Source organism: Puma concolor, chromosome A2 (genome assembly GCF_028749965.1).
Source record: "Puma concolor isolate L17-30 chromosome A2, mPumCon1.1.hap2, whole genome shotgun sequence".
Classification (NCBI taxonomy): Eukaryota; Metazoa; Chordata; class Mammalia; order Carnivora; family Felidae; genus Puma; species Puma concolor.
In genome coordinates this window covers 168,097,065-168,124,692 of record NC_141668.1, presented here as the reverse complement: position 1 = coordinate 168,124,692, position 27,628 = coordinate 168,097,065, and the positions used below count along the sequence as shown (strand labels likewise).

The window sequence follows — 27,628 nt, the reverse complement described above, 5'->3', positions numbered from 1 at the left end:
GGGGGGCCGTGGGTGGTGGTGCCCAGCTCCCACCCCCAGATGCCCTGTGTTTAGGGCCCAGCTGGCGCCGTGGGCCCTGTCAGAACAAACCCAGATGCCGTGTCTCCTGCTCCCTTGCTGGGCTGCTGCTGAGGTGTCACTGCCGCCCGGCCCTCCCGAGACGGGGCTACATCGCAGACGCCGGGGGAGGAGGGGCGGGAGACTCACACACACCAGTATGCACAGAATTTATTTCTCGTCGCATTTCAACCTGGCCGGGGACCCGGGAGGCGGCGGGGCTCACACCTTGGGTGCTGCAAACACCTTCCAGCCCTCCAGCTGGCCCATCTTGACCAACGCGGCGATCGTGCCCATGTACGCGCACGCGGCGGCTCCGATCCCATAGCTGTGGGCTGCCAGAGTTGGGAGGGTGGCGTCAGTCGCGCGTGGGGCTCACCTGCAGCCACCCAGGGGGCCCAAGAGCATGTCCTTCCCTTGAGGCTGAGGGCTCCTTGAGGATTAAGTCGCGTGACACCTTGACTTTGAAGACGTGCGCGGAAACCCGGAAACGGAGGCAAGAAGGGATCTAGGCTGTCGGGTCCGGGGGTGGGGCACCCGACTGCGGAGGGGACGGCGCTTTGTTGAGTCTCAGCCTGTGCCCCGGCCACAGGGCCCGGGCCCTGTACCTGCTCTGCGGACCGGGAACGGAAGGGGACAGAATGCCCCTGCTTGCCCGAGAGCCGTCGCTGGGGAGGGAGGTCTGCTTGCTGTATGCAGGGCTCACCCCTACGGCAGGCTGGGGGTGCACGTCAAACCCGACCTTACCCAAGGTCTTAAAGCAAAGGCTAGGATGCATGGGCCTTCCTCCACGGTGCCCGCCCTCTGCCTGACTGGAACGTTCCACCAAGCACTGGCAGGCTGGTGGGCCAGGGCTACGGGAGGTGGAGAGAGCACTGTCTGCTTCCCGGCTTGGGCAGCTCCACTGTGCCAGCCTGGCGTGGGGCCCTGGCCTGCCTTCCCACCAGGGAGGCACCTCTGCTGGTTCCCAGGTGACCTCGGGCCACCCAAGCCCCCTCTCTGAGCCTCCCTTCCTGCATCTCTAGAAGGGATGGTGAGTGGAAGTCCCCTGGAGGGCTGGGTGTCTGGTCAGTCAGGGCTCTGGGTGCTGGGAGAGGGACAGCAACACAAGGACCATGCACCCTCTCTATGCTTGTGGGGTGGTGGCAGAGACAGGCAGTGACCTCGTGTTCTCTGACAAGCTGCAGCAGAGGAAGGGGATGTGGAAATGAGGGCAGTGGGGGTTCCAGATCATACACAGAGGGGGCTGTGCTGACACCTGGGTGAACGGCACTCCAGGAAGGGGGCAGAGCACATGCAAAGGCCCTGGGGCAGGTCCCGGCCTGGCTTGGAGGACCAGCAAGGAGGCTCACGTGTCTCGTAGAGAGTGAGCAAAGGGGAAAGAGGGAGGAGGTGGGGGCAGAGAGGGGACGGGGCAGATTGTGCAGGGCCTTATGGGCCACGCTGAATGTCGCAGGGAGCCACAGGAGGGTGTAAGGGCTCGGTCAGGTACACATGCGGTAGGTGCTGAAGCAGCTGCCCTTACTATTGCTGAACTGGCCGGTGGCGGAGGGTCAAAAGCCCCGGAAGGATTTCCTGGGGCAGCCCCTCTCCTCTGCTGGGGCGAGCACTCCACACAGCTGGCCCCTGGTCCAGGACAGAACGGGGGGTGGTGGTCAGCGGAGGTCAGGGGCGGGGGGGCTCACTCACTGCGCGCTCCCAGGGTCAGGCCTCCGGCACAGCCTCCGATGAAGTAGTTGAGGGGGTCGTCGGGCTTCTCTCGGACCTGGGCACTGATGCAGGAGGTGAGGCCAAATATGGCACCGATGGCGGCTGTCGGGGTGGCAGCGGGGGGGCGGGCGCCGAGTCAGGGCCCAGGGGCCAGTGCCAGGAGGGCCCCCAAGGAGAAGCCAAGGCTCGCTTACCTGCAGTAAATGTGTATCGCCCTGTCCTCGCCACTCCCTCCAGGAAGGAATCTGGCGGCTGCAGCGTGACACTGTAGGCGGAGAAGATCAGGCCTGCGGGACCAGAGTGGGTGAGGTGTGTGGCACCAGGGCCTGGGCACCGAGGCGAGGCGAGGCGAGGCGCGGCCCTGGCTGGGGGCAGTCCCCCCTGCTATCAGAGAAACCCTCTGTCCCTCGGTCCCCACAGCACCCTCAAGGAGGCTCCTAGCAACCCCCCAACCAACCCCCCTGCCCAGGAAGGGACTGTTCTGGGGTTCACCCGGGGCCCCACAGCTGCTGAGCAGCCAAGGTGGGATTCCAGCCCTGTCTGCTGTTCCAGAACCTGGGCTCTCAGCCCCACCTCTGCACCCCAGGCCCCCCTCCGCAAGGCCTGACCCCTCACCCTCCATCGCGCACCGGCCCAGCATGCAATGGACGGAGAACAGGCCTGGGGCCTAAGTGGCTGGGCCGCTCCCTGGCCTCCAGGGTCAGCACAGACACCACAGCTGCACCCCACAGGCCCTGCTCCCCACTCCCGTCCAAGGCTGCACTCTCCCGTGGGGCCCTGGGCTCCTCAGCCTGATCCTCCTTGGCAGAGACCTGGCTCCTGGGCCTGTCCCTCATCACCCTGGGGCCCCCTCCCTGCTAGCGGCTTGGGCTTAGGGCCATCCCTCACACCTGGCTGGCTCGGCAGCCGCTCACGCCCACCCGGCCTCACCACCCGGTCAGCTTTTCCATCTCTGCTGTTGCCCTGGCCTCCCTGCCCGACCCTGGCTTTTACGCATGAGGGGCCCGCTGGGGGCCGGGCCTGGAGCTGAGCGGTGGGTGGGTGGTGAGGACAGAGGCCCCGTCCGTGGGCATCCTGAGCAAACACTGGCCTGGGCTGGTGTGCGGGTCTGGGGCGAGGCCAAGGCAAGCCCTTGGGCAGCTGCCCTCACCAGATCCTCCTCGGTGGGAGGCAGACCAAGCCCACCTGGCTGGCTCTGAGTCACCAGAAACAGCCCAACGCGGGGCTCCCCGACCTCCAGCTGACCCTGCTCAGGGCAGACAACACACCCCTCCTCTCCCTATAGACCCCCAGCCTGGCCTAGTTGCCAAAGGGACCTCCAGGGCCAGCCCAGCCTATCCCATCCCAGCAAAACTGAACTGTTGTTTGCCAGCTCACATTCCAGGCCGCACACAGACAGTGCCCCCGTCACCCCGGAGCCCTCAGAAGTCCTAGAACTGGGAGTGCGTGACCCAGTTGTCCCCGATTATCCCAGGGTCAAAGACTGCCCCATCCCAACTCTCTGCTAGCAACCATCCAACATGGTGGGTGACCTGCCACAGCCCCCCCTCCCCAGGTCCTCTGATCCCCAGCACATGAGAATCTGTAATGACTCAGACCTTTCCACGGCCCCCCATCACCCCATTGAAGGCCCCCTTCCTGATCCCCCACTTGCTCCAGCAGTGACCTCCAGACACAATGCACACACTCATTCACTGTGCACCCACATTCATTCATTCATTCATTCATTCATTCATTCATTCGTTCACTCATTCATTCATTTGGTTCCTCTGTACCTTCATTCACTCATACATTCATTCACTGTTACTGTGAACCCTAATCCATCCATCACCCATCCCAAAGAGTTACTGAACGCCTAGGGGCGTCTGGGTGGCTCAGTGGGTTAAGCATCCGACTTCGGCTCAGGTCATGATCTCATGGTTCGTGTGTTCAAGTCCCACGTCAGGCCAGGCTCTGTGCTGACAGCTCAGGGCCTGGAGCCTGTTTCGGATTCTGTGTCTCCCTCTCTCTGCCCCTCGCCCGCTCATGCTCTGTTGCTCTCTCAAAAAAAAATATAAACATTAAAAAAAAAGAAGAGTTACTGGGTGCCTTCATTCATTCATTCACTCCCCAGGGGCTCACCATCTCAGGAAAGCCAGATGGGACACAAGAGTGTTCTCTCAGTGAGGGCTGAGGGGAGGCAGGGAATGAGGGAGGGTGAGGTAAGGAAGGATCCAGAAGCCAAGTCCCGTATGTTACATGGAGTTGGCCAGGGCGAACACGCAGGTGGGCATAGTGAGCAACACACACACACACACACACACACACACACACACACACACACTGCCTTATCAGGCACCCCTGTCAAAGGTTTCCACCCACCCTCCCTAAAAGACCCTCCAGCAACCCCCCTCCCCCAGAGGCTCCTGGCTCACTCAGCACCCCACTCCTGGAAAGTGCTCAGTCTCCCCCAAAAGCCTCCTGAGACTCCAGTCCACCCCCAAGGCCCGCGCATTTGTGATCAAACACATGCACTCCCATTCACAAACACCAACGTTAATACCTTTCTCAGGTTCAAAATCCCCCAAATCTTCGCCCTGAAGGCCCCACATGCCCTTCAGGCGACCTCTCCTGCTTTAATTTTCCTTTAGACACAACCATGAGCCTCCACCAAGTTCGGCCAGGCCTCCCGCAATGTCAGCATCGCCCCTTAAGAATGTGCCCAAATTGGGGCGCCTGGGTGGCGCAGTCGGTTAAGTGTCCGACTTCAGCCAGGTCACGATCTCGCGGTCCGTGAGTTCGAGCCCCGCAGAGCCTGGAGCCTGTTTCCGATTCTGTGTCTCCCTCTCTCTCTGCCCCTCCCCCGTTCATGCTCTGTCTCTCTCTGTCCCAAAAATAAATAAACGTTGGAAAAAAAAAAAAAAAAAAAAAAAGAATGTGCCCAAAGGAAAAAAAAAAAAAAAGAAAAAAAAAAAAAGAATGTGCCCCAATAAGTTCCCCCTCCAGTGATCCAACCCCACACCGCCCACCCCTCTCTCAAGGACCCCAGAGATCCCGCCATGCACCTCCACCGTCCCAACGACTCGCCACTCGAGCAGACTCCACATAACCCATCCGCAGGGACTCCCCCTCGACCCTCTCTCTTCAGACCCCTCCACAAGGACCCTGCATGCACAGTCCTTGCCTCAGCCACCCTCAGGAGCAGATCAGCAGACCTGGATTTGCACACCGGCTCCAAGAGACCGAAGGGAAGTTAATACACCTCTCCGACCTTCAGTGTCCATCTCTGAGAAATGGGCACGATAACCGCTGATCTCACTAAACACGCAGAAAACGGTAGCCTGGGGGAGACTCAACTTCTGCCAGGCCTCGTTTCAGGAACTGGAGACATGGAGGTGGCCCAAACCATCCTATCTACCTATCTCAGAGAGACTGAGCATCAAAAGGGACCCTGGAAGAGGCGAGTCGCTGGGGTCTCCCCTGCAAGGGAGTGCTAGGGCTGTGGATCCTCTATGCCCTCCCAAGGCTACCCTTATAGTACCCCTGACCCGCCGCATCTATGATCTCGGCACCCCTACGACCCCTCCGGTGGTCCCAATTAAAGCTTCAGATATCCCTGAACATCCCATTCTCCTGGACCCTAAGAAAACCTCATCCCCCTCCAGGATAATGACCCACGATCCACCCCCCCCGCCCCCAAATAACCTCAACTTAACCCTGTTAAGTCTCATGAATCCCCAGCTCCTTTGATCCCGATAACGGCCCTCTCCCACTCAACGGCTTCCCCAGAGCCTGGTGACAGCTTCAACAATAACCCCTAAGTCCCAGCACCCGGGAACAGCTTCTGACGACCCCAGAGCCTGTCACAGGTACCACTTCCCAGTGCCCTCCAACCCTGCCGGACCCCCTTCACACAAGAGTCCCTCATGGCCTCCCCAGACATTCCCACGACGCCCACGTGTCACCCCGTGAGATACCCAGCTCCAGACCCCCTAGGACTTCCTGAGCCCTCTGAATTAGTCTGACACGCCTACAAAATCTATCTCATACAAGAGCTCCCCAGCCTCCCAGGGCCACCGCAGGCACCCCGGTGACAACCATGCGCCACCTGCGAGATCCCCAGCCCCCCAAGACGCCCTCGGACAGCCGCCAGCGACTCCATGACCTCCTTGCACCCTGTGCCTTCGGGGCCCGGGCGGCGCTCACCAGCGGCACCACTCAGTGTGGTACTGGCGTAGGTCTTGCGGTGGCACTCGGTGCCATCGGGAATGTCCCGGTATTGCTGAAGAAGCGTCTGCACCATGACCGCGAACCCCTGGCCCCGCACCACACACCCGACCGTCTCCCCGCACCCAAGGGCAGCCGCCGCCGTTCGTTCTCGCGAGACTTCCTGGGCGGCGCGCGCAACCTCTCGGGCGCAGGGGCCGACAACAAGCGTGCAACTTTATTGAGCACCGGGAACACAGACACCCGTGGCGCTCAAGCGCCGAGTCGAGACTGGTGTAAAGGAGGCGCGCGTGCACCCCCAGCCGATTTCTGGAGGGAGAAACTGAAGTCAGCCAGAATCAGTGAAGGCAGATCTCGCTAGCCCCAACTCAGAAGGGCCTAGGTTAGGAAGGGTTTGACCCGGAGTGGTGGCCTAATCTGGGGGTGGGACTATGACGGGTATTTGGGCGCGGGGCGGAACTCCATTTGATAGGCGCAAGATGTAACTATGGGGCGGGACACAGCGGAAGTGCGGCCACTCCCAGCGCCAGAATCCGCAAGGGGGCGTGATCACGCCCTGGGCCGGTCTCCAAGCAGAGTCCGAACCGCGTGCGACTGTTTGGGGGCGTAGCCAGACTCGCGGGCGGCGGAAGATGACGATCCCGGGGCTAGGATTTTAGCGGGACAGCACCTGTGCCCTGCCTGCGGCTGGCTCGTCCAAGCCCCGGGCCGGAGGAGGTACGCGCTAGACTTGGGGGGCGTGGCCGGGGGGAAAAAAACACTGCCTGAAGGGCACTTGGCCAATCCGGAGCTGTACGATTGCCTAAGGGGCGTGGCCGTGGCCGTTTGGGTAGCTCCCAGAGACTCGCAGCCCGGGGCGTGGTCAGGCTTTCTGGACCGCAGGACCCGGACCAATCGTAGTGTTGGCTTCTCAGTGGGGCGGGGCCTGTCTCGAAGGAGTGGCCAATCCCGTTGCGGAAGCCTGAACTGGGCGGGCCGCAGGAGAACCAGGCCCGCCTGGGGGCGTGGTTTGTCAGGACGTTGGCCAATCTTAGAGTCAGGCCGGACTCAGGGGCGGAGTTTCGAGGTGCCCAAACCATTGAGGGCGTTTGGGTTTGAGGAGGGCGCGACCCATCGGGCCGAGGCCAATCGCTCGGTCCAGAGAGAGCCTCTGGGGGCGTGGCCCACCGGGGCTGGGGGCGGGGCCTGGGCCCGGTTCCGGGCCGTCCGGGACGGCGCCGGGGCCATGTCGGCGCCGCAGCCGCTGCAGATCCGCGAGGCGAACGCACACCTGGCGGCTGTGCACCGGCGCGCGGCGGAGCTGGAGGCGCGGCTGGACGCGGCGGAGCGCACAGTGAGCGCCCAGGCCGAGCGCCTGGCCCGCCACGACCAGCAGCTGCGCGCTGCGCTGGAGGAGCTGGGCCGCGCCAAGGACTGGTGAGGCCCGGGGCCGGCCAGGTGGACTTCTTGAAGGACGTGGGCGGAGGCAGAGCCGAGGCTGGAAAGGGAGGAGAGGCGCGGGAACCGTGTACATTCACGTGTAGGCTGGACTTCCGGTGCAATTGAAAAAACAAACACCAAAAACCTCGAACTAGTCACCGGCATGCAAAGTTGAGGGGTGTCACACAAGTGTGGATTTCTAACTTAAAACAGAGCCCGTTTTTCCACAAGGCAAAATCGGCTCTTTTCCAGGGGTGCGGGGATCACCCACCTCCCCTTAGGTATTGGGAGCCATGACAGGTTTTGGAGCAGAGGAGGATGGGATCACACCAGCAGTTCTGAAGAGCCCCTCTAGTTTGAAGAGGCACTGAGGATGGAAAGGGATGAGACAAGCGCCCAGGGGGGAGGGAGGTCTGGAGCCCAAGTGGGAAAGGGTTCGGACCTGGTTGGAACCATTCATTCATCTTTACTGAGCACCTATGTGCCAGGCAGGTTCCGCGCACCAGAGCCCCTAAGTGAGACCTACATAGCATAGCCCTCAAGCATACTAAGCAGTTACAAAATGGGGTGGTTGGGGTTGTGATGGAAGGGCACATAGGGTTCTGAGGGGGCCCAGATGGAAGGCTTCCTGGAGGAGGGGCCATCTAAGCTAAACAAATAGGAAAAGATGTAGGGGAAAGGGGACCTGCAAGGGAGCAATGAGGGTAGTGTTAGTCTGCTCTGGTTGCCATTACGGAACACCAGAGACTGGGGGGCTTTAAACAACTGATTCCTCCCCCCCCCCCCAGTTCTGGGGGCTGGAAAGTCCAACTGATAGGTTCAGTTCCTGGTGACAGATTGTCTTCCTGGCTTGCAGATTGCTGTCTTCGCTGCGTGCTCACACGGCAGAGAGCAAGCAAGCTCTCTGGTGTCTCTTCTTACAAGGGCGCTAATTCTACGAGGGCCCCACCCTCACAATCTCATCTTATTTTACTTACGTCCCAAAGGCTCCATCTCCAAATACATCACATTGGGGATGGGTGGGTAGGGATTCAGCCCAAGAGTTTTGAGGGGACACAAACATCCAGTCCATGCCAAGGGGGGCCTTGAAGCAGTGGGGAGGAGCAGGGCCTTTATCCTGATGGTGATGGGGAGCCCCCCACGAGGTCGGGAGCAGGGAGAAGAATCTCTGGTCCCCTTGGTACCACAACTGCCCTGTCTTGCCTTCCTGCCAGTGAGATTGCCGCTCTCCAGGAGCAGCTGCTGACCTCCGAGGCCACGGTCCACAGCCTGCAGGCCGCCCTGCGCCAGAGGAATGAGCTCATCGGGCAGCTGCAGCCCCGGGCCGAGCTGCTGCAGGACATCTGCCGTTGGCGGCCACCCGTGGCCGGACTGCTGGCCGCCCTGGCCGAAGCCGAGCGCCTAGGGCCCTTGCCAACTGGAGACCCCAGCCACCCACCCCCCAGCGGGCCCGGTCCAGGCCTTGCCAACAGCACTGGGGACGAGGAAGACAGGAACCACCTGCAGCCTGCGGTGTTTGGGACCACCGTGTGAGCCCTAGAGCACAGATCCCACAACGGAGACGGACTTCCACTGCTGTGGGTGTCCTCAGGGGTCACCTGTGTCCAAGAGGGGGCCCCGTGGCACAGCCATAATCCTTTCCAAGCATCAAAACCTGCTAAAAAGTCATAGGTTTCAAACAGGCAGCCCGTGGGCCAAAGGCAGATGTGTAGCCCAGAGAGTTTTTTGGTTTTGTTCTGCTCTTGTCGTTTCTTAAAGATTTTAAATAATCTCTTTGTGGGGCTTGAACTTCCAACTCCGAGATCAAGAGGCCCATGCTCTACCCACTGAGCCAGTCAAGTGTCCCTTGTTTTTGTTTTTAAACAAAACTTTAAGTCAGTCGACTTACTGAAAATTTGGCAATGTTTACACAAAAATCTGGATTTCTGGCTTCAGTCTTGGTCACGCCTGCTCGGATCTGAGCCCGGGATACCCTCTTCAGCCAAAGTGTGAGGTCCAATTGGCTCTCTTGCCTCTCTTAGGGCCAGATGTCCGGCCCCTGAAGCATCTGACATCTCTGTCGCTTGTGGAGGCAGATGGCATCGAGTTTTGCTCCACCTTTTCCCCCTGCCCTGATTCCCGTTCCTTCCGAAGCACCTCTCGTCCCAGGCTAAAGCTTTTTCTTTCTTATCCTTCATCCCACTCCAGAATTGGGGACCTCAAGACTTGGGCCGTTTTGCCCTGGTTGTAGGAAGACAAATTTTTAATGCTAGATTTTTCTCTCCCCCTAACTCTGTCCTTCTGTCAACCTTTAGCCCAGAAGGCAGAGCGTGCGTGTGAGACATTGTGAGATGTTGGCAGCTAGGCTGTGCTGCCCTGGAAAACTCAGGCATCCCTCAACCTTTTCTTGGTACAGTCCTTCCTGAGGGATTTTCCACTGGCTCTTCCCTCTGCCCAGAACATTCTTCCCCCAGATGTCACAAGGACCAGTTCCTTGTCCCTCAGATCTTTGCTCAGAAGTCACCTCCTCAGAGGGGTCTTCCCTGATTGCCTTATCCGAAGTGATTCCCATCATTCTGTTATCTCTATGGAACTTCTTGTCACCAGAGTGTCAGCTACTCGAGGGCAGGGTTTCTGTTATCACCAGGAGGAGGTTCCTGGGACCTCCTTAGGAACAGGATGGGTTTGTGGGCCCTGAAGGGAGTTAGCGAACCCCAGCACATCTGATGAGTCCCCTGGCCAGTTTAGCTTTTGTAGCAAGCAGCTGGCCCCTTTTTATATTTTCTAGAGAATCTTTTTTTTTTTTTTAATCTCATTTCCCTGCTGCCCCTTCTTGGCCAGAGACATTCCGGGTGCCTGTTTTTGTTTTTAAATCAAACCAGGGAATCCTGTGCCTTTCTCTGCCCAGCCGAATGAAGCGCCCAGCCCGGTACCACGGTAGCCATTTGCCCGCCTCCTTACTCAGGGAATTTCACACCAAGAACTGCCAAGGGGCAGGGCCTGTTTTGGCCTGGAAAGGTCGGTGACCCTCCCCAGCCCCCAGGATGGTGCTGCCTGCCCGCCTGGTGTCTAACAGTGACCCCTCAGTGTAGGAACAATGGCCCCATTTTCTAAGGATGACTAAGGGGGGGCTGCTCGTATGAGGGAAAGGCAGGCTGAGGCCTGTCTGAGCTCAAGAATAAACTGAATGATTTCTTGGCCTTGGTCCTTCCTCCTTCCCGGGTGGGGACTGGAGGGGTGGCCCGGGTGCCGTTCCGGGGTCAGGGTGGGGTCCTGCCCGGCAGGGAGACACAGGTTACAGCCACAGGGGGCTGGTGTCTAATCTTTGCGGCACAGGCTCGCCCCATTTTACAGATGTGGAAAGTGAGGCTCAGTGTGGGCCTCGGGGTCGGGAGGACCTGGAACACTTCCACGTTCTGGGGGGGTTATTGTTGAGATTCTGATTCTCTTCAAGATGAGGCGGTGCCAAAACAGAGTTACAATGGCTGTGGTTAATATTTGACATTTTTCTATGGGAAAAAAAATGTGATTTTTGTAACCCGTGTGGAAAACACAATGCAGCAGTTCTCTGCCTACTCGAACAACTACGGACCGCAGGAGGGCACCAGAATTTTTGCTGTAGTTTCACATACAATTGACAGTGTTACTTACATCAGCTGTGGCCCGAACCATGGTGCTGGGCCGCGTGCTCTCTGTGGATTGGTTTCTGATACCACCGTTGTTCTGTGTCTGAGTCCAAGCTTCGAAAAGCCTCTGATGATCTCTCTGGGTGTCTGCAGCTGATGGGTCCCCAAACGGGGCCCACGTTTTAGGTCCTGGGAAATCCAAAGTCATTTTCAGTCCCATCTGTGGGTTTGAAATGCTCTCAGCTGGCAAAGGTGTCCAAAGTCTCCATCGAAGGCCTTCCGTGACGGTAGCCTTGGTTCTTCTCGGGCATCGGGAGGGCAGAGGCACTTTGTCGCTTGGTGCCGTAGTCCCCTGGCTCCCCCAGCTTATTATGAGCAAGACCACTGGGTGATGTTTGAGCACTGAAAACCGACCACCAAAAGACCCACATCGACAAAAACACCACAACTGGCCTCTAAAAAACTACCAGGAACTTCTCTGACAATGTTGAAACATCGTAAGGCTGCTGTATCCTGGCTCAGGCACATTGATCTGAAAACCTGGACGTGGGCCTGGGCCACCTCAAACCCCTTTGAACCTGGATCCCTCAGCAGCCTTGGCTGCTGCTGCCCTGTGAAAAGGGGCAGGGGGCCGGTAAAGCCCAGAGAGGGCAGGGAACCTGTTCCAGGTCACACAGGAATTGGGTCTTGAGCCTCCTCGGCCATGACCTTGCCCCTCTCCATTCAGGACCCTGGTCCTTGTAGGGCTGTGGCCCACCCCTCCTTCTTATAGCGAGGAATAGTGACCTTCCTCTTATAGCCAGGAAGGGTGACCCCCGACTCCCCACCTGGGTCTGGCTTTATCCCAGACCTGGGCACTGCAAGGCTGGGAGTGAGCAGAACAGAGGCTGGGCAGTGGTGCCCGCGAGAGCACTGCCCTGTCCCTCTTGGCCCGGCCACTCCGCTCCACAGGGTGTGCCTGGGGCTACGGGGCACCGGCACAGTGAGAGTTACAGCTGGGGCCCCTCCCAGTCTCCTGAGCCACCATCCCTTAGCAACAGTCCTGCTGGGCAGGACGCGTTGCCAGCGCTGGGCAAAGTGGGCAGGAGCCAGAGGAGTGGCTGTCTGGCTTCCAGAACAGACGCAGGGCAGGTGAGCAGGTAGTGGGCCAGGGCAGGCTTGCGGCACCTGACCACAGCCTGGCCGGCAGAGTGGGAGCCCTTCCTCCAGCTCTCTCCAATCCAGCTACCCAGACAGCCCTGACCCAGCATGGATGCTGTGGACGCCACTGTGGAGAAGCTCCGGGCACAGTGTCTGTCCCGAGGGGCCTTGGGCATCCAGGGCCTGGCTAGGTGAGCTGTCCCCTGAACCTTCTCGACCCCCAGCTCCAGAGACTACCTTCTAACTCCGTCCCCCGCCCCTCAGGTTTTTCCGCCGCCTGGATCGGGACAAGAGCCGATCCCTGGACTCGGGGGAACTCCAGCGGGGCCTGGCTGAGCTGGGGCTGGTGCTGGACGCAGCTGAGGCGGAGGGTGTGTGCAGGCGCTGGGACCGTGACGGCAGTGGGACGCTGGACCTGGAGGAGTTCCTGAGGGCACTGCGGGTGAGGCCCTGGGCCCCGTGGTCTGGAGGGTGGGCTTGCCTGGGACAGTGCGGACACCGGATGTCCGAGAGCCCTGGTGGGTGGAGGGCCCCCCAGTTACTGCCTTCTCCTCCCCAGCCCCCCATGTCCCAGGCCCGGGAGGCGGTCATCGCAGCTGCGTTTGCCAAGCTGGACCGCAGTGGGGACGGCGTGGTGACCGTGGACGACCTCCGGGGGGTCTACAGTGGCCGCGCCCACCCCAAGGTGCGAAATGGGGAGTGGACCGAGGAGGAGGTCCTCCGCCGCTTCCTGGACAACTTCGACTCCTCTGAGAAGGATGGGCAGGTGGGTGCCCCCGGATACCCCTGCCCCCTCCACCCCGGTGTCTGGTCTCCACTTACAGCCCATCTGCCCCCAGGTCACTCTGGCTGAATTCCAGGACTACTACAGCGGCGTGAGCGCCTCCGTGGACACAGATGAGGAGTTTGTGGCCATGATGACCAGTGCCTGGCAGCTGTGAGCAGTACACGCTTACCCAGCCAGCACCATCGTAGTGTAGGACCCCCACCCTGGCCCCCGAGCCCTGGCCCCTCTCACCTGGGCTTCTAGCTGCACAGCGCCCAGGGTGGGGGGGCTACAGAGGAATGTGGAAGATTGAGGCTGTGGGACCGGCCGGACCGGGTCTCAGAGGACCCAGCTTGGCCATCAGGTGGAAGGAGGACAGAGGTTCCAAGGACGGGTCACTGGCTCAGAATCCCTGTCCCTGCTGTGCTGACCTCAGGCCTCACAAAGCCACTGCAGATGCCCCCCACCCTGCTTCCTCCCGTCTCTGCTCAGTGAATCCTCCGCCCTGCCAGCAACGCCCTGCCCCTACGCGTGCCCCCCCACCCCGCCTCCACCCAGGGAAGCCAGACGGCCGGGGACAAAGCAAAGCTCAGCACGGAGGCGGCCAGTCTTGGAAGGCCGCCAAGTGTGGTGACCTGCCCGGACGTGCAGCGGGGCGCAGGGGCCAGGCTGGCCCGGGAGCCGGAGGCTGTTCTTGGCCAGGCTGTCTGGCTTCCTGAGGCCCCTGGGGCATGCAGGAGGCCAGAGTTTTAGTTAAAAGTTTTAATGTAGTTCCCAAATACATTTCATATGACAATCTTACATAAATGTTCCAAAACACATGGGCATTATCTGGTTTTACTTGTCACTAGTTGGCTAAGGCTTAAAGCAGAGAAGTGTGACCGGATCTGCTGGGAGGGCCTTTGGTGTCTTCCCACGGCTCAGGCTCAGGCTGCACACGACCGACCCGAGGTGTGGGTGGTGTAGCTGCACAGATGAGGCCTTCTTACCCTCTGAGGGCAGGGCTGGGCAGTTTCCTCTGAAATCCCTTGGAGCCCTGTGCACAGGACCATCTTCACAGGCCTTCCCAGGTGCATGATGCCCGGCTGGCTCTTGGCCACGCTCCAGGGTGGGGGGTGGGCATAGCGCCTGCTCCCGTGGGGGATGGCCGGTTGCCGGGAACCAGTCCCCTGCTCCCTCCTCGAAGGCCCTGCCAAGGTCCCCCTCTGCCTCTCACAGAGGACCCCAGCCCTGGATGGTCTTGGGGGCGGTGAGGTCCAGGGCTGGGCAAGGAATGGCCAGCGGCAGGAAGCAGTTCTGCGCCTGGGTGCCAGATGATGGGTGACCGACGTGATGGGGACAGGCAGGAAGGTGCATGGGGACCCTCCCAGGGTCCAGCGACCCTTTTCTAGGTAAGCTCTCTCCAGGTCTGGGGCCCAACCCCTCAACACGTCAGCACTGGGCCTGAAGCACCCCTGGGTAGGGAATAAGCGGGGGCCTGACCCCCACCCCAGCACAGAGGCCAGGAGCACAGGGAGGAGGAGGACGTGGCCCAGGATGGAGCTGTACCCAATCGATGCACAGGAGAGTCTTAACCTAAGAAACCAAACACAAAGCTTTGGGGAAAAAAAGATCTAAAAATATAAGCCCCAAATCAGAAGGTGGGAAACCGGAGACAAAGATGGTGGTTAACAAAGCGTCCAGCAGGCCCAGTGTTTATACTCGTGTGGACAGACCCGCCTGGGTGGGCGGCGGCGACAGAGGCCGGGGACACGAGGAGGGAGGGGTGAAGAAACAAGGTGTCCCAGTCCCAGTGAGAAGCCGTGACAAGTCTTAATGTGCCATTTCGATTCAAAGGAGGGGAGGGAAGAAATGTTCTTTTTCGTTTTGCTCATCAATATGATGAGGTCTCGTGTCCCAAACCACATTCAGGCAGTTCCCGAGTCTGCTTCTGAACGGGACATGCGGATCCGAACTGTGGCCAACCCAGCGGGGAGTGTGGTTCCCGAGCCCCACGCCTCAACACTGCCGGCGGGGCGGGGCGGGGCGGGCGGGCGGACAGACGGACAAAGCAGCAGGCTCGCGGGCAGCCGGCTCCCGGCGCTATGTGCTCCCGGCTGTCTGCCCGTCCCCTTCATCGCCAGCACCTGTTGGGAAGCAGCGGCCTCACCGTCAGGTCCCCACCCTGGATGGAGCCCCATTCCCTTCGGTCAGGCCCCCCCACAACCTCCAGGGCGGGGACCACCAGCTCACCGCCTCCGGTGGCCCCTGATGGAGCCAGGACGTCCTCGTCACTGTCGTCCTCGTTGGATGGGGCTGCCCCGGGTTCGGGGGCAGGCATCTTGGCTTCCTGCTCCTGCTCCACGCGGCTGCGCAGGGCCAGGATGCGGTGGTGCAGGGCTGCATACAGCTGGCCCGTGTCCTTGGAACTGGCCTGGGAGAGGCGGAGGGAAGCGGTGGGTTGTAAGGCCTCTGGGTTGGGCTGGCTGCCACCACATCCCCAGGCTGTGTCCGGGGAGGACAAACTCAGGGACAGCGGACGGAAGCCCCTGCTGCCCCGGGGCCCGTCCTCCCCAGGGGCTCGCACAGCTTGTGGCTGCACTGCGCTGGTGCTCGTGCTGCGGGGCTGCTCTGGTCGTTCTTCCACCCATCTGTCCCGACCCGCTCCTTCTGGACACTGGCTGGCCTGCAGGCCACCCTACTGGCCCCCTGGACCACAGGGCGCCCCACAGAGGGCCGGCGCTTAGTGCGGCCCTGCGGTGCGCCGACTGGGTGTGCCCGGGAACCTCCCTTCTGTGGGGGTGCAGGAGGGCACGGCCCTCGTCCAGGGCGCCGTCTGGCAGCTCCTTTCCCCAAGAGGTCAGCAGCATCCCACCCCATCCCCAGGGCTACTCACTGAGATCAGGAAAACCTTCACGCCCTGGTCCTCGGTGTCCATGGCTGTGATGCGTATGCTCTTTTCACTGGCCTTGTCAATCTGCATCTGGGCCCACAGCTTGGTGTTGAGGATCAGCCGCAAGCTGCCCTGGGTCCGCATCACTGCAACCAGCAAGGCCACTCAGCCCCGGCCCCTGACCCCCACCCCACAGCCGGCGAGGAGAGCAGACACCACCCGGAACGAAAACATCACAGGGGTGAAATCCCACAATCCCCTCGAGGTCCGCTGAGCCGTAGCCCCCCACGCGCCAGGCCAGCCCTGGACTCCCTAGCTCCCCCATGGCCACGGGTGGGCCAAGAGGCCACCATATCCACTGCGTGGAGGGTTCCGTCGGTCCTCCCAGCAGGCGCCAGGACGATGGCTCCCTTGGGGAAGGGGAGGATTAGGGGGAGGTGAGGCCCAATAGGGACAACTGCGGGCTGGGCACGGGCGCTTTTTTAGGGGACCCCTGACCGGCCCGATTCTCAGGGCAGCCCCAGCCCCGACCCTGTGGCTTTCTGAGAAAAAAGACCGAGGCCAACTGCTGCTCAGAGCTTCCACCAGGAGGGAGACAGAGACAGAAGGTGACACATGGTGAAGAAAAAAGAGGCTACAGACCTTCCTTCTCTGGAAGAACCACCCCATTCTACCTGCAGCAGGCCCATGGCCACTGTCCGCCTGCCGGCTCTACCAGTGCCCACCCTCCCCGCATGTGCCCTGACCCTGCGGACATGGCGACGGCTTGTCTTCCTGTCAGCCCACCCCTCCCCACCAGACGGAGCAGCTCGGGCCAGCTCAGGGAGGCTGCAGGGTGGGGTCCTGGGCTCCTAGTGACCAGACTCCCCCAAGTCCACTCCCCGAGCCCTCTGCGCCCAATGGGCCCACCTCCGAGGCAGGTGGAGCGCTTGGGACGGGCTGGGGGAAGGAAGGTCTGTGATGAGGATCAACAGCCGTACGGGATGACTGAAGTTACCGTTTGATTTCCTTTCCCTTTTTGCACCATAAAGCAACCGGCCCTTTTACTATTAGAAAACAAGTTCGAAAGTTGCTAAGTACTCTTGTCTACTTTCACACCCACAAAGAGGAGAGTCGCGGAAGAGCTGGCTGCGAGAGCCTTGGGATCAGGCCTGGGCCCGCAGGCCACGGGGTGTGGGTGCCAGGGGCTCTCCCGTGGGGATCCGCCCTGGGATCTTGCCCTTCTGGGCGTGGGGACCACTGCACCACCCCAGGCCCCCTCCACGGCTCACCTAGTCGGGACTGTAGTGTCCCATCGTCAGTTGACGCCATGTCGTTGAGTCTGAGCAGCCCCCGGCCTCTTTCCACCCACGACTGTGAGGCCTTGTCAAAGACAAACAGCTTACACTGGATCTGGAACACAGGGCAGCCCTCTGGGTGAGCAGGGCCCCGGCGGGGGTGGACACTGGTGTGGACAAACTCCCCAGAGCCTCCAATCTACCGAGTGAACTAGCAGGCAGAGGACAGCAAACTATGGCCTGGGGGCGGGGGAGCGGGTCACGTAGCCCTTGGCCAGTTTTTCTTTTTTTTCCCGTTCTCCGGCGAAGATGAAGTCTACATTTTCAGAGAAACATTAAAAAAATCACTAAGGTCGGGGCACCTGGGTGGCTCAGTCGGTTAAGCGTCCGACTCTTAATTCTGTCAGCTCAGGATGTCACGGTTTGTGAGATGGGAGCCCCACGTTGGGCTCTGTGCCGACAGCGTGGAACCCGCCTGGGATTCTCTCTCTGCCCCTTCCCCTGCTCATGCTCTTTCTCTCAGTGAATAAAAATAAAGTAAAAAAAAAAAAAAATCACTAAGGAAATAAAGATAAAAACCACAATGGGGTACCACTTCGCCCCTGCTAGGAGGGTGGCAGCAGGCACTGGGGAGGGTGTGGAGAAACCGGAAGCCTTGCACGCGGCTGGTGGGATGAAAAATGGCATGGCCGCTGCAGAAAACGGTTCTTCAAAATGTCAAAGGTGGAGCTACCGCATGGCCCAGGGTTTTAGAGAAATGACACGTATCTTCACATGTGAGCCTGTATACACGTTCACGGTAGCACGGTTCGTAACAGCTAAAAAGCAGAAACAACCTAGACGTCCACCAGGCACGGGCACGTCCCTCGGCCACGAGCAGGAGCGAGGCGCCCACACCTACCGCCCCGGGGACGGACCCTGAACACACGACGCTCAGGGAGGGAACCAGACACGAGAGGCCACACAGGGTGTGAGTCCACGTGTGTGAAACGTCCAGAACAGGCCCATCCACCGACAGGAAGGGGGCTCGTGGGGGCCGGGGCTGGGGAGGGGGTGGGAGGGCTGACTGCTAACCGATATGAAGTTTCTTTTTTGGGGGCAAAAATGTTCTATTTTGATAGTGGTGGCAGTTGCACAACTATGTGAATATACTAAAACCACTGAATTGTATGCTTCAGAAGGGTGAATTTCATAGTATATGTGTTCTATCTCAATAAAGCTGCTATAGATGTATAAAAACGGAATATACCACAGAGACCATGCCTGGCCCTCCACATGAAGTGTGCAGATCTTTATCAAGTTGCTCTCTTTATACGGGTAGAACTTCAAAACAATGCTGAGTGGGCAGAAACAGCAGTAGCTCTAAAAGCCCTACACCGGCGCCCGGGTGGCTCAGTCGGTTAAGCGCCCGACTTCAGCTCAGGTCATGACCTTGCAGTCTGTGAGTTCGAGCCCCGTGTCGGGCTCTGTGTTGCCAGTTGAGAGCCTGGAGCCTGCTTCAGAGTCTGTGTCTCCCTGTCTCTCTTTGCCTCTCCGCTGCTCGCACCCTCTCTCAAAAATAATTAAAAAATTAAAAAAAAAAAAACATTAAAAAAAATTCTAAAACCCCACATTAAAAACTCTGATGCCCTACAGACGCAGTTCATAGACACACGCACATATGTGTGTGCAAGAACGAAAGGCATGAGGCCCACTAAAGTGGCCATGCTGCCTCGGGACGCAGAGGAAGACGGGCACAGGGGAGAGGTGGGGACAGAGGCTGGGTTGCATCTGTGGTCTCCGCTCCCTAGTAAGACAACATGGGGCACCAGTGTGACAAAATGTTCCCAGCTGTTCATTCCGGGTGTTTGTTACAACAGTCTCTGTAACGCCCCGAATCATTGAGAATGTCTCAAAACCGATCCTTCTACTCAAAACCAAAGCAAGACTACAAGTCCCTTAGCACTCGTTAAGCTCTCAGAAGCTCTGCCAACAAGGTCCTAAAGGGTAGGGCACCGGTCCCTCTGTCCAGCCTGTCAGATGCACCGAGAAGCGGGGGGCTACTGACAGCCCCTCACGCCACCAGCTAAGGGCCAGGAGGCCCAGAGGAGCCAGACACCCCCCACCAGGCCCGCCGCACCTGTAACACGTTGCTCTCCGCTTCCTCCCCGGTGATGACTTCCACTTTTTCCAGCAAACACTTCCGGGCTGTTGCCTTGGTGTAGGCGGCTGCCGACTCGGCCAGGGACTCTGAAATGTTATTGGCTAAACGACATTGACTATTTATTTGCTGGGGGGGGGGGGGGGGGGGGGGGGCAGGGTGCGTGTGTGCGTACCTCACAGGAGACAAAACAAAACAAAAGGTCCCGGCTCCAGACCCGGAGCGGACCTCTGAGACAGGGTGGTCTGGCCCTGGGAGCCTGCAGGGCGACCACCTAGGAGCCAGCTGCCAGCATGGCTGCAGACCTCCCGCTGCCGGTTCCCCAGCACAGGGCAGGACGGTGAGGCTCTTCCCACACAGCACTGGAGACTCCCCCTGCCCCCCACCCCAGGGCAAGGAGAAAGAAGGGGACAACCACCTCTACGACCCTCTCCCCCAGAGGCACCACGCACGGCCATAACCTTGTGGTTTCAGGACGACCGTGTCCCCTCTCCGCTCGCTGAAAACCAGCACCACGCCGTGCTTTAGACTCTGTCCCAGCGGTCAGTTCACGTGAGGCTACCGCCGCTGCAGCGAGCTGGGGCCCCCGTCCCTCCCGGGCAGGGGCTTGGATGGACGGTGCCCTGTCCCTCGGTACCCTTCCCACGAGGCCGCAGGGCTGCAGCCTACCTTTCTCGGGGGTGGCCTCCTGGGACGAGGACTCGGACCCGGATTCAGCAGCTGCGTTTTCTCTGTTGGCATCTGAACTGACTTCATTTAACTTGGGGGGGCTCTGCAGGGCACACGAAAGCATACGGGTCGGGGCGCGTGTCTGGGTGCTCCCGGGGGGCCAGCCGCTGTGGATCAGGAAACCTCTCTGCCGGGATGGCGGCTCTCGGCACTTTTCCTGCCAGGCAGAGGGCTTTGCTCTGCAGACGGCTTGTCCTTCACAGTTCTGGGGATCCACCCAGACCCGGCAGATGAGACTAGACAACCCCCTCCCCAGGGGGTGGGTTCCAACCTGGGGCCCCATCTCCACACAACGATCCTTGAGCATCACTGGGTAAAACCTGGCAGAAAGTACCCTCACGATACAGGCAGCTTGCCCTGTCCCCTTGTATGCTGTAGGCGAACCGTGCACTCTGGCCCCCAAGTGAGGCCTCCCCTGATGTGTCAGGGAGGTGTGTACCACCAGGTGACAGTCACCTTGGCTCGAGCTGCTCATCTGTGTAGGAGGCAGCTCTTGGCTTGGACTATTTCACTCTAACAGAAAAAGGATAGTAGTGATGCTCGAGAAAAGCAGCAGGAGGCTCCTTAACGTAACGGGGACACAGGCAAAGGCAGAAGTGACGAGGTGGGACAAGACAGCTCCCTAAACGTGCTCACGATGGATGCAGTGGGGAAGGAGAGAAAAGGGAACAAAAATCAGGAAGCAGGTAAACTATTCTGGAACCCCATCTCAAGCCGGCCAGGCTTTCTGGGACGGGGAGGCAGCCTGAAGGCACCCAAGAGCCTTGGCCCTGCTGCGTGCAGGACACACGTGGGACACCGCAGGGGCCCAAGGCCACCTCACCAGACCCCCTCCTCCATGCTGCAGCCTCGTGGTCTGGGAGGGGAGCTGAACTCCCTCGGCTCCAGAGGTGGCTCCAAAAGCACGTGGCTAAGGACTCTGGTCCGATGGTGGTCACCGTAGCCGGCCTCGGCCAGGAAGAAGCATGGCCCCTGACTTGAGGGGAAGCCTGTCTTAGGACAAGGCTGAGCTGGCCGGCAGGGAGCAAAGGCAGGAAGCTCCAAGACAGGGTCCTGAGGAGCCTGGTGGCGCACCGCTCCCGCCCCCCCAAGCCTGAGCTGGGCCTTTCTCCTGCGACCGAACACATCCTCATTTCACAGGAAGACGAGGTGGCAGCCGCGCTCACACGTCCCTCGCCTGGTGCCCCAGGAGGAACGGTCCCCACAGGGCCACTCACCAGCACGCGCTCGCTCATGTTCTGGCCAAACACGAATTTGTTGCTGGCGGTGTCGGCACTGTTGGTCGAGTTGTCTAAACTGAAGAGAAGACAAGCCGTGGGTGTGGGGCAGCCAACGGGAGCGGGGCAGGCAGGTGGGCACTGGCGCGGGCTGCACACGCACGGGCACGGCAGGAATGGGTGAGAAAGCCTGGTGTAGGCCCCGTTCAGCCTTCCCTGTGGGGGACGGGCCCAGCACGTAGGGCTCACAAGCTTCCAGGCTGGGCTGTACCAGACGGTAAACACACCCCCGCAGCTCCGCTCCCATTTCCAAGTATCCACTTCGTGTGGGCACCTTCGCCCCACGGCCACCTTCCCTGACCCCTGGAGGTGGGCGTCACCCTCGGGGTGCATGAGGACACCGCCTCCGAGAGGCTGACCACAGAGGTCAGACCAGGAGCCACCCACTTCCCGGAAGGAACTCGCCCGTCCCTGGCAGCAGCCGCCCCCCGTGAGTCACTGCAGCTCTGTGAGCCCCGTCCCCTGGCCTGCACAAAGGAGGCGACACCTCCCACCCTTGGGCTGCTGGCAGGTGACACGGGATGACCTCGGAGCTGCCCTCACCATCACATTTCATCCAGTTTATGATGTCCCAGTTGTAAGTGCGTCCCAATTTGGGAAATGCTGCACTGCCCAAAAAATGGGTCTTTAAAAAAATATCTGATGCTGGGGTGCCTGTGTGGCTCAGTCCGTTAAGCGCCTGACTTCGGCTCAGGTCACGAGCCCGTGGTTCGTGAGCTTGACCCCCGCATCGGGCTCTGTGCTGATGGCTCGGAGCCTGGAGCCTGCCTCGGATTCATGTCTCCCTCCTTCTCTGTCTCTGTCCCTCCCCACCCTCCCACTCTGTCCCTCTCTCTCGCTCTCAAAAATAAAGATTAAAAAATTTAAGAAACCATACGTGATGCACTTTGTTCCTTCCCATCTCCCACTCTGTCCCCCCTCTCTCAAAAATAAATAAAGATTAAAAAAAAATTTTTAAAAAACAACATCTGATGCACTTTGTTAATCAGGGTCCAGGCAGCCAAGTGCGACGTCACCACCATTCATGCCAGGCCTCTCCAACATCCGAGCCCATGTTCTATTTGCTCTGCTGGCCTGTCTCCCAGGCAGGGACACGCTTTCCTTCGGAAACACCCGTGGGGCCCCCAGGCCATCAGTGAGCACTGCTACCAGCAGTGTTCACCAGCGGTGAGCTCGGATCCAGTGGAAGGGTCCCCACAGGCTGGAACCTGGTGGGTAACAGGCAAAGCAGACACTGGCCTACTGGGTTCTGCTCTGGGCATGAGATCCGGGTGATAAAGATCCCTCTGAGGGCCAAGCAAAACTTGGATCCTGCCTTGTGTGTCTGTCGAAGCACAGCACCCTGGCCCCTGCAGAGCCGTGCCCAGAGCGGGAATAAAGGGAGAAGCTGGGGATGTGTGTCTAGGATTCTGGTAAAATCCGCCCCCCGCCCCCGGCTCCTTCCTGCCCCCGGTGCTGTCTCCTGTCTGGGTCCCCAGTTACGGGCGATGGAGGACCACAGGCCCCTCTTGCAGCTGGGCACAGGCCCAAGACACACACCTGGAGCTGATATACTGAAGGAAATAGTTGGTCGCAGTCGGCGTTTCTGAACTGGGATGTCCGGCATTCTCCATGTCAGCCACTTCAGTGTTCTCGTGTATTAACTGGGAAACAGAGAGGCACAGTTACAAGTCGGAGACCTGCCTGCTCTGGCCTCTACAGCTCAGCCTGTCTGCACAACCCTTAGGCCACATGGTACATTTCCAGGACACGAATCCTATCGTGCACAGGTGTGAGGGCGTGTGTGTATGTGTGTGAGTGTGTGTATGTGTGGACATACCAGGAGTGGGGCTGTAATCAATGTCTCCATTTCTGCTTTTTTTTTAAAAAAAAATTTTTTTTTTTTTCAACGTTTATTTATTTTTGGGACAGAGAGAGACAGAGCATGAACGGGGGAGGGGCAGAGAGAGAGGGAGACACAGAATCGGAAACAGGCTCCAGGCTCTGAGCCATCAGCCCAGAGCCTGATGCGGGGCTCGAACTCACAGACCGCGAGATCGTGACCTGGCTGAAGTCGGACGCTTAACCGACTGCGCCACCCAGGCGCCCCTCCATTTCTGCTTTTAACGGTGAAGATATAAAACACAGTCCATAAGGCATGAGAGAGCTTTTTCTTTTTTGTTAAAAAACCAAACCCTCAAGCTGGCATCTTGTTGGCATTTTCAACAATGCTTCTGTAACGTGACCACAGTAGACTTACAAATCTGATACCTTCAGGGGTGTATTATAAATGTAATAAAACCATCGTTTCTTGAGGGCTCCTCTAATCTAAGTGCTGTGCCAGCTGTGTTAAACAGCTCATTGAATGGGACCCTCCTGGGACCCCTGAGAGATGGGCATTCTCAGCCTCATTCTATGACCGGGAAAGCAGAGACTCAGGGGTGTCCAGAAGTCACCCCCACTGAGAAGCTGGCATTTTATTTTTTTTTATTTTTTATTTAAAAAAAAAATTTTTTTTTTCAACGTTTATTTATTTTTTTGGGACAGAGAGAGACAGAGCATGAACGGGGGAGGGGCAGAGAGAGAGGGAGACACAGAATCGGAAACAGGCTCCAGGCTCTGGGCCATCAGCCCAGAGCCCGACGCGGGGCTCGAACTCACAGACCGCGAGATCGTGACCTGGCTGAAGTCGGACGCTTAACCGACTGTGCCACCCAGGCGCCCCAGAGAAGCTGGCATTTTAACTGAGACCACGGATCGCAGGAGCCCCGGGCCTCCAGAAGAGAAAGCCCCGCCCCAATTTCAAGCAGCCATCCCCCTAAACCCTAGGAACAGACTCAACCTGACAGCCCAGGCCAGACCACTGCCCCCAGTACAGGGGATCTCCAGGCCCTTCCTTCTCCTGCTTCCTTCTCCCTGGAGTGAGCAGCCTCCAGGGACTCATTATTTTGGATAAAGCCACGCAACAGCAACACTACTCTTCACCTCTGGGCATCTGGGTTTCTCCTGGGCAGTGAGCACCAAAGCAGAAAGCGGGCGGCAGAACCCAAAGTTCTCTATGCACCCGAGAGACTTGGGTTTCCTTATTTCAGGGCTTCTCCCTGTCACCATCCTCGACGTCGGGGTGGGACCCCTCTGTGGGGAAGCCGCCCTGGACCCGGTGGGGGGCTGGGCAGCATCCCTCGCCTCCACCCACTGGATGGCAGTAATACCTATGCCTTAGTCGTGACAACCACAAACGTCCCAAGACATAGTCACTGATGTGGTCTCTCAGGCTTCTAAAGGAGCTCCTGCCGATGAGCTGCTGGAAATGGCCCAGAAGGACACTCTGTCCCTGTGGCCGGACAGGCACTGCCGCCCAGTCTGGTCTCCCAGAGCGTCAGCACACGGGGTCCAGAGCCCAGTCCCCTGCCACTGCCAGATGCTCTCCCCCCGACTCAAAATCCCCTAGACCAACAGGCCCTGGGGCAGCCAGGAGGAGACAGATGCCGTTGCCTCCTATGGGAGAGAAAACAGTTACCTTTCCGTCTGCCCTCCTTTAAAAAAACAAGGTAATGCTTCTCAGTTAGGGGTGACTTAATCCCACAGGGAACACTCGACACTACTGGGGGACACTTTTGGTTGCCATACTGGGGGGAGGGGTATATGCCTGGCGCCTAGAGGGCAGGGACCAGGGATGCCGCTCAACGCCCCAGGACCAGCCTCCAGCAACTCAGAACGAAGCGAAGCGGTCTAAGTGCTGCTTTGTGCCCAGAGAAGCCCTCGAGGCAGGCGACAGCAGCCTCTCTGGCGATGTGGAAAGGACCGATCACGCGGCCTCCTTTGCCTCCAAAGCATCGGTTCTCAGGGACGGGCAGGCTCGGCTGCCTCCCCGTCCGCTGCTCCCAGGAGAACAAGGGGCCCGCCGCGGAGGGTGCGGTATGGAAGGCGTGTAAAGCAGGAAGCTGCTGGACACGCCGAGAGCCACAGGAGTAGCCCGCGACGCACCGTGTGCACCTCCTCGCACCACCTCTTCTGACGGGAAAGAGGAGCCAGGCGGACCGACCCGAGCACAAGCACTCACACACCTTGACTCTGTCCCTCAGGTTCTGTCCGAACACAAACGCCTGCTGTACAGCCCGCTCTGCTTTCTCACAGTCCTCCCCGGTACCGCTAGGCTCATTCTTCTGGGGGTCTTTGTCCTAGAGGCACAAACAAGACAACCGAGAAGAGGCGACAGGTTAGCCCCGATGAGCAAAACGGGCCCTCTCACGCCTCACGTGCTTGCTGTCTTCTCTGGCGGGGTCCCTGGGCGTCCGGGCCGCCTCAGCGTCCCCCGGGCTCGCAGCAGACTTGCAGGAGACTTACTGGGCTGCTGCCCCGGCCCCCGCATTTCCAAGTGGCGGCAGGTGGCAGCGACGGTTCCTAATGTTAACCCTGCAAAGTGCGGCTGGAAGGCGGGAGGCCGAGGGACGTTCTAACACTGAATCGCAGATGACGCTTTTCACCGCTTGGGCTCCAACATCCACCCGGATGGGGCGTGGGGGAGGCGGCGGGTGTAGAGGCCCGGGCGGCAGCTATGCCGCGGACACGGGCGCGCACGCGCGGGGCGGCTCAGCGTGTGGCGGGCCGGGCGCTGCTGCAGCCGGACCGCAAGGCCGCCCCCCACCGGCCGCAGGTGCAAGCTCTTCGTCCCGGACCCTCATCGAGCAGCTGCTGCGCGACGCTACTGGGCACACACGCCCTCGGCCCGCCCGATCCCAGAACCCTGGGCTCCGTTGCAAAAAAGAAAGAAAGGTGTCTGAGCTGCCTCCCCAGGCACATTTCTCCAGTTAGCACGGGGCCGTGTATCGAATCCCTAGGTTGCTCAGCTGTGGAAGCAGGGAGGGGAGACATCTCTTCATGTACAACGGCACGAGGCTCCATCAGTGACGGCCGTTCCTCTGGCCCCAGGGACTCCTCAGAGGCCCGCCCGCCACCCGCGGCTGGGCGGCACTCAGCCTGGGCAGGCGGGACTCTGGAACTGCGCGCGGACCATCATCGGCATTCTGGCAACTACTGGCATCGGTGGCTGCTGTGTGCACACGCTGCCGAGCTAATCCAGAAGCCTCCACGCGGGCCAGCCCTGGCTCTGCTCGGGGCAGGGAACTGCCCACACGCTCGGCAAAGCTCCCCGCCCAGCACGGACGCACCTCAGGCGCTCGCGCCTCATCAGACGGACTTCTCCGCGCGGGGGTGTCGGGCGATGTGGCCGTCGTGGCCCCTGTGCAGTCTGCCGGGATGCTGAGCCCGTTGGTGCCGCTGCTGGGGACTGTGGGAGAGAAGGACAGCGTGGGGTCACGGGAGTGCGGTATGGCTTCTTGCGCCCCTGTCACCATCTAGACCAACAGGGTCACTTCTCCTTTGTAAAGAACAGGATCTGGCGTCACCACTGAAAATCACAAATGCTTACAGAAAAACAGACCCAGAACTAAAACCTCACGGGAATGAGAATATCTTACGGCTTATTCCACAAGGAACCGTATGAATTTTCAGCATACTTAGAAACAACACTGCTAATTATGGGGAAAAAAAAAAACAAAAAAAAAATACATGTTGAAGGAACAATTAGGAGTTTTATAAAATAAGTTTTACTTGAAACATCTTTGTTGGGGCGCCTGGGTGGCTCAGCTGGTTAAGCATCCGACTTTGGCTCAGGTCATCATCTCACAGTTTGTGAGTTCGAGCCCCGCGTCGGGCTCTGTGATGACAGCTCAGAGCCTGGAGCCTGTTTTGGATTCTGTGTCTCCCTCTCTGACCCTCCCCCGTTCACGCTCTCTGTCTCAAAAATAAACGTTAAAAAAGAAAAATTAAAACGAAACATCTTTGTTCCCTGCATCTTTGCCCTTGAAATAGTTGAGATCATGTGACACGCAGAGCTTTAAATCTGGCTGATTCTTCAGCATCATGTAAAAAAGCCTTCCCACTGAAACTCTTCAGAAATATTAACTATTTCCCTCACAGGGGATGTTGGATTGCTTCTGATGAGGAATTTTTAAATTACAGGGAAAGACCAAGAGGAAGACAAGAAAAGCTCATTAGTATTTAAATTAAGGGTTAACTGCAAACCACCACCGTGTGGAGATGGTGGGAATGCGGCTGACGAGTTAGGTCTTCCGGCTGGCACGTGACCAAAATGACACGAGTTTCTCAAACACACGGGGCTGAGTTCTGCCTGCAAACATGCTGGGCTGAATCTCAGACACCTGGGAGCGGGCCAGCTTGTAGAAGCCAGTGCGTGCACAAAGCACATCTTAACCGGCTGTCACTGTGGCCCAGTGCTGCACGGAGACGGCATCTCTCTCTGTCTTCCCTGAGCTCACCGAGGATTTAAAGGATCGTTTCCCCAGCACTCTCTCTGTTCCGGAGCGCATTCAACACATATGGCTGAAGTCCCCTCGCTGGAGACACAGCTGCCCCCGGCGCATCTCAG

General features: G+C 59.3%; 4 protein-coding genes across 12 annotated transcripts in view; 2 read left to right on the top strand and 2 right to left on the bottom strand.

Moving 5' to 3' along the window:
- Positions 1–210: 210 nt before the first annotated feature.
- Positions 211–6,136, bottom strand: NDUFA11 (NADH:ubiquinone oxidoreductase subunit A11). The gene is made up of 4 exons (XM_086699351.1): positions 5,953–6,136; positions 1,962–2,054; positions 1,747–1,869; positions 211–392 (listed from the first exon to the last, which is right to left on the bottom strand). Exons 1-4 carry the CDS (start codon positions 6,047–6,049, stop codon positions 280–282), a joined length of 426 nt encoding a protein of 141 aa, XP_086555477.1. The 5' UTR covers positions 6,050–6,136; the 3' UTR covers positions 211–279.
- A 1,000-nt stretch (positions 6,137–7,136) lies between these two features.
- On the top strand, positions 7,137–10,571 carry VMAC (vimentin type intermediate filament associated coiled-coil protein). The gene is made up of 2 exons (XM_086699350.1): positions 7,137–7,389; positions 8,607–10,571. The coding sequence occupies exons 1-2, from the start codon at positions 7,199–7,201 to the stop codon at positions 8,923–8,925; spliced, it is 510 nt and encodes a 169-aa protein (XP_086555476.1). The 5' UTR covers positions 7,137–7,198; the 3' UTR covers positions 8,926–10,571.
- A 1,082-nt stretch (positions 10,572–11,653) lies between these two features.
- CAPS (calcyphosine) lies at positions 11,654–13,724 on the top strand. The gene is made up of 4 exons (XM_025916537.2): positions 11,654–12,328; positions 12,402–12,579; positions 12,697–12,903; positions 12,977–13,724. Exons 1-4 carry the CDS (start codon positions 12,246–12,248, stop codon positions 13,076–13,078), a joined length of 570 nt encoding a protein of 189 aa, XP_025772322.1. The 5' UTR covers positions 11,654–12,245; the 3' UTR covers positions 13,079–13,724.
- Positions 13,725–14,581: 857 nt separating this feature from the next.
- Positions 14,582–27,628, bottom strand: part of RANBP3 (RAN binding protein 3) — a 54,854-nt gene continuing 41,807 nt past the window's right edge. For 6 of the 9 annotated variants that reach the window (XM_086699342.1, XM_086699340.1, XM_086699348.1 and 3 more), the window contains 10 exons: positions 26,349–26,467; positions 25,245–25,358; positions 22,738–22,841; positions 21,139–21,217; positions 19,862–19,964; positions 19,172–19,296; positions 17,047–17,167; positions 15,779–15,921; positions 15,136–15,316; positions 14,582–15,029 (listed from right to left, as the gene is read on the bottom strand). In XM_086699342.1, coding sequence (XP_086555468.1) covers positions 14,986–15,029; positions 15,136–15,316; positions 15,779–15,921; positions 17,047–17,167; positions 19,172–19,296; positions 19,862–19,964; positions 21,139–21,217; positions 22,738–22,841; positions 25,245–25,358; positions 26,349–26,467 — 1,133 coding nt within the window. In that variant the 3' untranslated portion in view covers positions 14,582–14,985. The remainder of the gene's footprint in view (positions 15,030–15,135; positions 15,317–15,778; positions 15,922–17,046; positions 17,168–19,171; positions 19,297–19,861; positions 19,965–21,138; positions 21,218–22,737; positions 22,842–25,244; positions 25,359–26,348; positions 26,468–27,628) is intronic. The other 3 variants (XM_086699343.1, XM_086699341.1, XM_086699349.1) reach the window with 1 other exon arrangement.